Source organism: Chelmon rostratus, chromosome 14 (assembly GCF_017976325.1).
Source record: "Chelmon rostratus isolate fCheRos1 chromosome 14, fCheRos1.pri, whole genome shotgun sequence".
In the NCBI taxonomy this organism is placed as follows: Eukaryota; Metazoa; Chordata; class Actinopteri; order Chaetodontiformes; family Chaetodontidae; genus Chelmon; species Chelmon rostratus.
Window position 1 is genome coordinate 15,440,001 of NC_055671.1, and position 12,500 is coordinate 15,452,500.

Genomic DNA, 12,500 nt, shown 5'->3' on the forward strand with positions numbered 1-12,500 from the left:
ATGACGCACTCTGGTCAACCTTCCCAGCCTGAGAGACGCAGACATTTCTGCGCAGAATTAATATTTCAGTAGTTTTGGGTGTTGTCAGTGACTCGGTGTTGAATAATCACTCAGATTGCGAAATGAAAATCAAACTTTTCCAAACTGCGATTCAACAAAACAACATGCCAACACATAAATATTTCACACACACGCAGCAATCGGTAAAAAAAAAATCATCTTGATCGCTCCACACATGATCTGATGTTGTCCTCGCAGTCACATGCTCCATCATGATTTACTTGCTGAATATCTTACACTTTGTGCAGCTCAGCCGAAAGTAAAAACTGAGATATTTCGAGATTTTTTAAGTGTTATCACTCAGGTTTTTTTTTATGCTCAAATTGAAAATGCACATAAAAACAGGTGGATGGACACACACACTTGCAGAATCTGTGCAAAGCTATCGCCTTTTACGCATTAGGTTTTGGAAAATATTCCAAATCATTTAACGTCCTGAAGTGCTGTTGCTTTTCTGTTTATGCTGGAGTGCAGAGGGGACTGCAAGCCAAGAGAGGTGATTGATTTTTTTGTGCATCCAAGGAGGCATTTGTGCTTTTTACTCTCTTGGTTACTGGCCGTTCGCCCACACAGGTGATCAGCAGCAGATTAGAGCATAAAAACTGTTTTACAGCTGAATCTGATTCTTGATTGTTAAACAGTTTGAGCTCGTTGAAGCTGCTGAATTCAAGATTCAAGGGTCAAGATTCTGAGCAAACATTTAGTACATTAAAAATAAATGAATATGTTTTATTACTTGTAGCTGCACCGAGGAGCTGCAGGTCTGTGAGTGTGTAACTGGGGCATAAAACAGCTGGAGTCCTCGGTCCAAAAAAAACAGGCAAAAAATGCTGCAGAAAAGTCCCTGATTTCCCACAACAAGACCTGGACTGTTCCATGTGGCTCTCTGACAGCTCAGTCTATGTGTGTGCATGTGTGTGTCATTCTGTACAGTAACTGTATGGGCACATATGGATGCTGAGGGGATCACAGTGACACAAACTGGCATCTGAACACTGGTGTGTGTGTGTGAGAGAGGCTAGCGAAATCCCATCAGTGTTCACTGAACAATTATAGAATCGGCTGTCCACTGGTAATCCTCTCATACACTCCACTGCCCCGTCTGTCTGACTGTCTGTCTGACTGTCTGTCTCTCTGTCTGTCTGCCCTCTTCACAGTGCTTCTAATAAACTCTTATAACTTTAATAAAAGGGCTGATCGATACTCGCAACGAGCAGGCAAGTGTGTGTGGCGCCAACCACCACCCAATCACCCATATGAACACATGCTCACACACACATGCGCACACATACACACAGTCGTGTTTCCATCACTTTAGAAGACATTGCATTGCCTTGCTTGATATCCTGTAGACTTAGCCTAACCCTAACCTAACCATTACATGCCTTGACCTGAACTCTTACCGAACACAGACACACACACACACACACACACACACACACACAATTTAACAGTATGAAGAATGTTCACATTGCTTCCATGTGCATCCAGCATCCCTCTCTCTCTCACACACACACAAATACACACACACACCTACACATACCACACACACACACACACACACGCACACATGCGTGCACACACAAACACACACACACACACACACACACACTCACACACACACACACACACACACACACACACACAGTGACTGCTGGTGGGCAGCAGTAATAAAGTCTCAGGGTCTGATCGACCACATGGCTACACCATGATGAATTACCCAGGAAAGCGTAAACACACAGCACACACGCACACGCACACACATTGAGAAACACACACACACACAAAAAGAGATACAAACATGTAATGGGAACCTTGTTCTAAATTGAGAGCGTCAAACAGTTTTCATTGGTTTCCTGTTGTGATTTTAAAGGTAATCTGAGCTTCTCAACAGTTGAATTATTTTGCTCTTTTTTGAACATTTCAGTTCTGGTGCTCCTTGAGAACGTTATCTTGATCTTGCGTGAAAGAAAAGCTCTGGAAGTTGCCTGACGTTTGGCACGGATTCGCCTCTCTATCATCTACTGGTTGGATCTGATACCCGATCGATGTGTCCAGCTACTCTGGTTGTCTTTCCAGCGGCTTGGTGGTTCTCACTGTAGCTTTGCCTGGAAATATTTTGCATGACATCATGTTAGTTATAATAAGCTTGACTGCTTATCCATGGGAATAGGAAAGACACATTACCGGGTAAAACGGGCCTGGAAAAGTCCAGCGCCAGTATTGTTTTTAAGTGAAGTGTTTTATTTTAGACTGGGGTTATTTGGTTCTTAAGGCATTTATGGACCCATTTAGTACAATTAAAATGCTCATTTGTTTTATTTCTCCTGACAAGCACTGCCACAACAGAAAATGTGTTGCATAAAGCTCAGATAAAGAAAGATTTTTAATTTTTTCCCTTTAAATTTCCCATTATTAGAGTGAATATTAACTCATCTGTGCAGATCACTGTTAAAATGTGTATTTTGGCTCAATAAATTAATATGCACTGCAGTATGCAAAAACATACTAACAATAATCATATTCATAATAATAAACAAAGAAATATTGCTAACTAGTAAAGTACCAACCACTTCCTTTTCCACTCTCCCAGCATGCTTCATGGGAACTGACTCAAAATGCAGGTCTGACCAATTAAATTGCTTGGATCAAATTATCCAATGTATAAATAAATCTAACAGCAACAGAGCTAAAGCTTTATTCTCCCTTTACTTTACAGAGAAATCCAGCGAGGAAAAGGTGGAAGCATTACATATTCTGTGCTAACAAGGTGTGTGTCATGCTCTGTAAATCTCCCAGATATCACGCGGCGCGTGCGTTTGCGTGCATGTGTGTGTGTGTTTGTGCATGAAAAAGTGAGTGTGCTCTGACTCAGCCTTTACCAGAAGGTGGAACTAACATCACTTATGATATCACACACTTTGGGTTGCTAACATCATTTCCTGCGCTGATTTTTCTGCAGCACTTACGGCCTGCCTGGTCACACAGTAGGTAAAAGCTTTTCAAAGAGCTAAATCTCCTCCGATGGGTTGACTTCACTTCTCCACCTCATTCCTGACTCCTGCAGCCTTTTGCACAATTTATGCTGTGGTTGCGTTAAAGCTTAAAAAAAATACTTTTTCAAGCCGTCTGACGCCCTTCAACCACAATTTCATGACATCAGAAAAGAAAGCACTAAATTGTGCTACAGTGTTTGGCTCGCACACTATTTCCTGCATTGGCACTGAATGCGCGTCATTTGGTCCTTGACCTGTAGAAACAGCCAATATTGATACTGAGCTGATTCGCTCCATCAATTAACACTATCAATTAGAATATCAGTTAGTTGTAGCATCTCAAAGTTCCTAAACAAGCTGTAACCACTAAACGTTCTAATAGTCTGTCATCCTTCATCTTCCTCACTTACTGACCCCTTAAACACCTTTTAAACCAAAGTGCCAATCGGTCACATGACCCTCATTATGTTTATCCTGTTTCCTTACTTGGCTTGAGCTCAGTGGTGTCAGAGACAGAAACACTATAATGTACAGCAAACTCTAAATGAGTAAAATCAATAACGACTGTGACTCCACAGACTTCACAGATGTTCAAGGTGTGAAGTTTTCTGTGATGTATCGAACACATTCCAGCAGTGATGACACACATCACATGCAATTGCAAACACATGTGCAGGAGCCGGGGCGTCGGCACGGCGGTGATGACATCGCCGTCATCGCCACATCATTGCATCATGACCAGCGCCCATTCTTTGATGATGTCACTGCAAAAACAGCCAGTCCTGGATCAGCTCCAGTGCGGATTGGGAGCCAATAACAGCAGCTGGTTAAAAGGTCATGACCCCCGCCCACCTGGATGGGTAAGTTGAATCAGGTCAACTCGGTTAGCTCGCACACACTCACGCACACACACATGCACTTTGAAACGTCGCGCTGCATGTACAGATGAAGAGGACAGGGTTCGGTATCAAAGCTGAGCTCATCGTTTGGTGCTAATTGTTTACATCTGCTGATCCTTTAAACACTCTGCTTGATCTCCAGCTGATAAACAAATAATCAGATATGACTCTCTGATCTGGTGAAGATTCAAACACTCACCCTGAAAACGGGGTTAAGCAGCTCACACACACCGAGTTCATGAAGAGGTAAAATTACAACCCACAGGAGATTTGAAAACACATATTCTGCTTGGAAATATAAAAATAACACACACAACACAAACAAACAAAACGTAAATGCAAAATTATTTTGTTCTCTGTGTTCGGAGTTGATGTGTGTACTTATTCTTTGATAGCAGAGCAACTCAGTGTAGCTTAACTGGGAAGTTGCAGGTTTGATCTCTGTAAGAGCTACAGAATCTGGCATTTTGAAGCGAGAGGCAGAGCCGTGCTCATTCTAGCTTTATTGTCCAGTTAAGGCATCAGATAAAAGTGCAAGAGGTGAACTTTGATTGTTTCTGTACCTTTGGCAGCCTCTCGGGGTCCCCCGGGTGCCGGGGGATGACCTTCTGAAGCCTCTGGAAACCGTAGTCGATGGTCGGCTCATTCAGTGCTGCAGAAGACAGAAACGGAAAGAGGCGGAATTATTAAAAAGGAGAATGAAAAATGTTTTTTTTTTTTGTTACTTTACAGCTACGGGAGGTTTCCTACATGATCCAGACAGAAGCTGCTTGAAGATCTCAGGAAATGTCTGGAAAACTTCAGCAGTGACCTCATGCTGCACATGGGGGTGTAACTAATAAGTTCATAAAGTCAATGCAAATATTTGAACAGACTTGCCTTTCTGTCATAAATCCATAACTGTAATGTAATTCCATAGGTGTAAGCCCATTATCTTACACTTGAAATTTATTTCACAGCTCCTTTGAATAAGCAAATTGCAGCATAATGGATAATCTAATGAAGATGCAAAGATGTAAAACTGTAATAAAGTAATAAAGTAGTAGTATTTAACGTGCTGCATATATGTTGTAATACAATGAACAGTAAAAACGAAACATCAAGGCATCACCTCTGACAGCTAGCAGTCTTCATCAGATAATACTGGTATTGCACGTTTTAGTCTTTCCCAACTTAAACCTGTAATTACTGATGTTTTGACCACATGGGGGCAGCAGAAACAAGCTGTAAACACCTTTTAACGTTCATATGGGGAAGTTGTCAAACACGGAGCAACATTAGCATTCATGGGCTTATGTCCACCTGATAAATAAGTTCAATGTTCACTCTCTTTTAGCTCTGTTTTGGTCTCCACCAACTCCTGCAGAAAATATCAGGCTCTTTAGCTGCTAAATGCTTCATTTTATTTGCCTGGTTGTTGCTAATTTTGCACCTGAAGAGCCAGAGCTGAGAGGACCTGCAGACTTCACTGATAATTAACTCTTCGGGTTATCACTACGACAGACCACATTAATATATAAGTATAAGGAATATAAAAATTTTCCACAACCCCTCGTTTTTACTTCAGTGAAGGAAAAACATATACGATAAGATTTTCCATCAGCCTTTCTCTGTTTTCACCATCTGCTGTTTCCAGAAACTTCTGCTTTGTTTTTTGCTCCCTTGACCTCTTTTATGGTGTAAAGTAATCCTGATGATTTCCAGCAAAATCCCAGTGGTGTCGTATATGTAAAATATAGTGAAAGTAGAGACAGGCCAATGAACCTTGATGAGAAAACGGAGAGCTGACTCTCACACTCATAAAAAAAAAAAAATCAAAATACGCAGATTTTCCTTTAGGATTTTACAAGTCACTTAATATGTCATGTTTAATGCAAAATAACACGAAGGTAAATTATTGTGATGAAGTACCAACCAAAGATACTGCGTGTTTCCTTCACTAAACCAGCTGGTTTAGTCCTAAGTCAACTATCTTGTTTAAAAGCTTCAAAAGAACATAGCAGCAGATTATGGGTGGAAAACCACTGCTTGTTGCACCTTTAAGGCTGTCGATGTTCAACCTGAGCCTGCACACATGATAAACAGACTGAGAATCACAACATCTGTGCCAGTCGGCGGGGCGGTGAGCGGTGGGCAGAGAGGATGACATCCCATTTAGTGACATTTTGTTCCCAAGCACCACGCTGGTATCAAGTAGGTTTTTTTTGTGAAACTGGGTTGGAAAATAATGAACCTGCTCAGCATGATTTCTGGGTGAAGTGGCCTTTTGAGCAGTTTCAGACTCAGACACTGTTGTTCTACTGCTCTGGGGTCAGTGGTAGCAGCCCCTTGACGGCCTGCAAAAGGTTTAATGCAATGTGGAAACACCCGTTGGAGTAACTAATGGTGTCAAAAGCATCTGTATGATAATAGCACTGCAGGTGTAGCCTAAAAGACTTTAAAGAACACTTAGTGTTCACTTTAATGTCGCAATTACCTTCCTCTGCAGTCTTCAACCAATCAACATGTCAATCAAGTCGAGCTCTGAAAGCATCAGTCACAATGACAGTTTTAACTATTATATATGTGTGTGTGTGTTGATTTATCTGTACTGAACATTTGTCTTCATTGCTGAATGCTAAAGTTAGTGTGTGTGTGTGTGTGTGTGTGTGAGAGAGAGAGAGAGAGATGTCCAAGTGTGCAGCTGGAGTGATATTTGGTACTTTCCACATCCAGCACAAATTACTTGCAGCTGAAAGTCTTACCGTATATGTTGTTTGCTAGTTTCTTTTAGCATGTGTATGCGTGTGTCTGTGTGTGTGTGTGTTTTATATGTATGTCTGTTTTATTATCACATCACACCCAAGTTTCTGGTTTCTGTTATGTCTTAAACCCCTCAATTTGTTAGCAACCTAACTTCATAAATTGCGAGCTGTAAAAATACCAGATGTTAAAGCGTCATGAGCGATACTTCCCCCCTTCTGAGGAAACTTAATCTTTTAAATTCTGGACAAATTATCATTTATATCTGATAATTACTTCGACATGATTAGTCAGGAGGAGGTTGGCTGAGGAGAACAGAAGAACAAGCGAAGCAAAGGACAGATGAAAGGGAGTAAAAGAATAAAATCCGATGAAGAGGAGAGAAGAGGTGAGGTGAGGGAAGGAGGAGAGGACAGGAGAGCATGTGTTAAACCATCCTAAAAAAAACTATTCTCAGTTATGGGCGAGAAAAACAAAACTACAGCTGCCTAACAGTCGGTGGGATATCAACTGTCAGAATTAACTGCCAGTGTCAGATCCACACTCTCTGTGCATCTCTGGAGACACTTAAACAATGCCAGCTCTAATATAAGACACACACACACTCACAGTGTACATAACAGGATGACTTAGAGCCGTTTCAAAGCCTTAGGGCCTAAAGTGTCTCCAACCGATTATTAATAGAACAATATGTTCCTTAAATCATTGGGTGGTTTGTTAATGTTTGTGTGTGTTTATGGGTTTGTGTAGATCTGTGTGTGTGCGTGTGTGTGTGTGGACTTTGAAACCCAAAGTTCAGGTTTCACCAACGGTTTCTTTCTGCACAGTGTCGGCGCAGCAAAAGCCGTTCTATTGATTACACATCATCTGTGAGCACCATCGGTAATACCAGGCGCAGTGCATTCACCATAGAAACTCTGGTCAAGCTGACACCAAATACACCTTGCAGGTGGGTTTCCCAGTGTTGCTGTCTTGAGATGTGGAGAAAACTGGAAACAGCATTGCAGGTGTGGCGCGAGGAGCTGTGGAGGAGGCGTTGCTGTGCAGCCAGCTGTGTAAAATGTTGTTCAATATCCCAAGAGGAAACAGTATAAACGGTACATGATGATATGTATAAAATGACTTTTAAGCGTGAATGCACTGGACCTTTCTATCAGACAGGTGTTAATGCAGGGATGCTCAGCCCCTTGAAAGTTCAACTGGATTGGCTGAGTTAGTGCCCATGAGCCTCCAGCCTCCAGAACGGAATCAACTAGACCAACATCCAGCCTAGATGGCAAAACAGGGTCCTGCTCCATGTTTTCTAGAAGCATAGCTATGCGTGCTGTTCTATTTGTTCACGTTCCTCAATGCATTGTTTTCATTGACAGTTGGGCATAAAAAATCTGTAACCTCAGAAGACACTGGCTCAATTTTTTCAAACTCCGACTGCTCTTACTTCATATCATCATCTGGAGCTGCATTAGAAAGGGTCAGCGTCCAGGAACTCTTTCAGCATAAACATGTGGGCATGCAAGTGTTGTTTTCAGACAGACTTGAGAAAAGGTGAACCTGCACCTTAATGCCAGCTGTCCATGGTGCTGAAGAGGATGATGAATACACTTAAATGTGCTGTGCTTCATGTTAAAAATACACACATCTCTGTTAGTTCAGTGTCTTATTTCTCATTTAAACATCAGCCGTGATTTCATATGAAGCATCGCTTAACGGAGAGCATCATCAGTCAAGATTAAAGTGTGATTTAGAAACAAAATGTACTAAATAACCAGTTTAATGGTTAAATTCAAGCAACGTAAACGTAGTTATTGCAAAGTTATTACATTTTTTTCACATTCAGCTTTTCCTAAAAGCTTCAGCAGATGATCTGGTGACACTGAGGCTTGAACCTGTTTAATCTCGACTCATTCGGCTCACCCCGACTGACCATGAAGCATCTCTGCGTGACTTCCCCCTGCTCCCCCATCACCTCCCCCCTCTTGCTCTGTCTCCTTCCCCCCTCTTTTCTTAACTACACCTTCTGCCACTTTCATCCATCCGTTCCTCCATCACTCCTCCTCCAGCCTCGCTCTTCCTCTCAGAGTCCAGAGCAGCCCGCGGATCAATACTCATAGAAGTTTCATGAGGACAGACCCTCCACTCCTGTTTCGCAATAAAACGTGAACAGAGGAGGGAGACAGAAGAAAAGAAGAGAGGGGGAAGTGGCAGAGAGAAAAAGGGGGAACCGTATGTCTCGGATTTCTTTCGTGTATTTATTATACAATGGCGATGTTTATCTAGTTATCATTTGGTGGTGTTTAAATGGGGCAAAGGAGAGAGAAAAAGGTGGACGAGGGAGAAAAAAGGGTGAAGCTGGGTGGGTAGAAGTAGTAGACGAAGGAGAGGAGGAGAGGAGGTGTGGTGAGATCGATCCTCTGGCCAGCCAGCAGTTCAATACCACTGAATTATTGCTTCATTCTTCCCCTTATGAGATGAGATCTCTTTTTCTCTCCGGCTCCTCTCGTTCTGTGTGTTCGTGCATGTGTGATTGTACATGTGTGTATCTGCATGTGTGTATCAGTATACAGTATGTGGGATCCACTTATGACTGGATCAATACTTTACCATCTGGTTTTAAAAGTCCACCTTTCTGTCTCTGTCTCTTTTATGTGTGTCTCTCTTTCTTTTTCTCTTTTGTCTCTCCCTCCTTCCCTTTTGATCTCTTCTAATCTCTCTTCCGTGTCGGCAGAATTAGAGTTAAATCGTTCATAAAAAGAGAGAAAAGTCGGACATTGTGACGCTTTTTGCGGCTTTTGCTCAAAGTTTCTTGTCCACAGCTGAGCTATGGATTTCTTATGCAGCTGCATTGACAGTAAATCAGCTCTCTATATATGTGCACGTGTGTATTTGTATTGTGTGTGCACGTGCTCTTGTGTGTAAGTGAGTGTGTGTGTGTGTGTGTGTGTGTGTACGAGCATGTATTGATTGAAACTTTGTAGCATTGTGTGTTTATAGGAGTGTGTGATGTCGAGAATGTTAATTTTTCCCACCAGGCCGATGAAGCAGCCATACGGCACTTTGTGTATGTGTGTGTGTTTGTGTGTGTGTGTGTGTGTGTGTGTGTGTGTGGTAGACCATCTGTTTACCAGACTACTCACCATCTTTCCCTCATATCTCTCTGATTTACAATTACTTTCAACTCCTGCCCCCGTTTGAAAGTGTGTGTGTGGTAAGTTGTGTAAGACATGACCCTACCCAAGTGTTGCTTTGTGTGTGTTTACGGTGAAAACTTGCGTGCGTGTGTGTGTGTGTGTGAGTATGTTTAATTGCTCGGTCCTTACACCCACAGGCAACCGCAGCTAAAGGACTGAAAAACCACACCGGCCAATCAGCTTTCCCCGCCGTGACCTTTCGGCAGTGACTTCCAGAAAGAAGTCGACCTTGAGGCGGGGTCAGACAACCGCAGTAAGGGATCGCCTTTCCTGGGTCACATGTTGAAGCCATCAGCCAATCGCGAGGTCACGGGGGGTCATCTCCGGCCAATAGGAGAAGCAGTTAGACACCAGACGGACCAATTACCGGCCGGCTAGCCTCAGGGTCAGACCGAACATGTTTTGACTGAGGAACATTGAAGGAGGCGCACAGGCCTCGCAGGAAACTGCCGACCATGAGGCATTTAGATGACAACAGAACTCACAAAAAAAAAGTAAAAGAAAAATCATTTCATGTCTCTGTCGAAACTTTGTCAAGACATTTAAAAAGAAAAACAATATTCCGGGTGTGTTTTATTGCACACACAGTTGTTGTTCAGTTCTTGTGTAAATGTGTTTTTTCACTGCACTTTGGACTGTGAAGTCCATTTCCTTCCATTTCACATTGTTGAATGAGTTCCTAAAGGTGGAGCTATTTTCTTTGTCCAGTCAGCCAAGCTGCTCGGTTTTCCCTCCTCTTTCCTCCTTTTCTCTTGATGTTGGATTTTACTGTATTTTCTAATGTTGTTCTCTACGTGTGACTTATTGCTGTTTGCATTTTCACATCTCAGAAAAATGCAGCATGCTGCATGAATTAAACTTTGTTCAGAACAAACGAGTGTATCTGAAGCTTGAAAGGCAAAACTCATCACTTTCTTGAAGCATTTTTCATTTTGAAATATTAAAGCTTTCACGAACTTGACAGCAACATTAAAACTGACGATTTATGCATGGTCAGTTTTTTCATCTCCATTGATCAGGTGTAAATCCTCATCTTTATCTTTGGTTAATTGGGTCATTAAATGTCTCGCGCCCCGAAGAATTTACACAGCAGCTGTTTTTCTTTTCTGTCTCTCTCTGTGAATGACGTCATCGTTATGGTGTGATGGAGCCATGTTGAGCGGATCAATACCAGACATCACATCACCTCCATCCATTTCCACATGTATGTGTGAACGAAATGAGCAAACACACACACACACACACACACTCACACACACACGGGTTCTGCTTCTTTTCTCTCCTTTCCCTCCTCTACTGCATTTAGCAGGAAAACACTCATTCACAGTCAACAATCCAGTCAGAAACCACACACTCTTTTTCCAACACTGTGTATGTTTGTGTGTGTGTGTGTGTTTAATGTGTGTGTGTGTGTATTTGTAAACTGGGTGTTCTGGATGATTTCACTAATAGTTTCAGTATGGAGGGCCATAAAGAGCAGACTGTTTAATTGTAGCTGGTTTTAACGAGCCTCTGATTATGGCAACATTGTAACGAGTGTGGGTCGTTAATGTTGACTAATCTACAGTCATTAGTTCAACACTGTCTGGCCTGAGAGTGAACTGCAACTCATAGATGCTATTTATGCACGCACGCTGACAAGGCCGCACACACTCACATGCAAAGGCTCACAAACACGCATTTGTAATCAACAAAAACTGAAAATAGAGCGCGTACAGTTGACCTACCTGTGTATGTGAACCTTCCTGGTGTGCCTTTGCAGAACTGTTTGGACTTGTAAGACAGAGTGACCTCAACGACCCCGGGGATGTGTCTGGGAGGCGTCTGCACCCGGATGGCATGCGGCGTGATCAACTAGAGAAGGAAGGAAAAGGGGGGGACCAAGAGTCAATAGACAAAAACACATCAACTGATTGGGACAAAGCGTTTTCTGCGTCAATGCAACTGGTGTTTGGTCACATACAAAATTACTGGAATAACTTTTGGAGTGTCTTCGCCAACAGACATCTTGAGTCTTGATTTGGTGTAGCCGGATTATGACACATCTGCAGCAAACAACCGGAGAGCATTTTTTCCCCTTTGAATCTGACCCTGGACCCAGTTTTGATAGATTGCTGTATGTTGTTCTTTGGTTATGTTTTGCAAGAGCTTTCTCGCTGAAGCCTCACTCTATAGTTTATTTTAGTTTGTAGATTGGAGCTGTACTGCCTCTGCACTTGTTGATGTGGTGAGAGGCTTTGTCAAACTGGACTGTATCTACATTTGAATTTGATGTTTCCATTTTCTCATTTCAGCTAACTTTTAAAATAAGTCTGTAGTATAAATGTAGAATACATTTGAAACCGTGTATATCAATATGCATTTATTAAAGTCAGACAGACATATAATGTTATGATTTATGTTTTATTTTGGGTTTGTGTCTTCTAATCTCACGCGGTATTACATACCAGGTGAAAAGGGAACTTTTTAGCAGTGGTTTTTCCTATTTGGCTGAGGTGTTTTGTGAAAGACCTGCAGGTAGGAAGGACAGCAGCAGACAAACTTGGCAAACATGCAATCACTTTCTACCGAAACATTTTTCAAACTGCGTTTTCCAGCTTCGGAATCAATAATCA

The 12,500-nt window shown here is 42.1% G+C and overlaps 1 protein-coding gene across 2 annotated transcripts in view; it reads right to left on the reverse strand.

Annotated features, from left to right (window-relative positions):
* LOC121616984 (transcription factor COE1-A-like) overlaps positions 1-12,500 on the reverse strand; it is an 84,921-nt gene that overhangs the window by 12,103 nt on the left and 60,318 nt on the right. For both annotated transcript variants that reach the window (XM_041951922.1, XM_041951921.1), the window contains exons 10-11: positions 11,613-11,739; positions 4,519-4,607 (exon numbers count right to left, since the gene is read on the reverse strand). In XM_041951922.1, the coding sequence (XP_041807856.1) occupies positions 4,519-4,607; positions 11,613-11,739 (216 nt within the window). The remainder of the gene's footprint in view (positions 1-4,518; positions 4,608-11,612; positions 11,740-12,500) is intronic.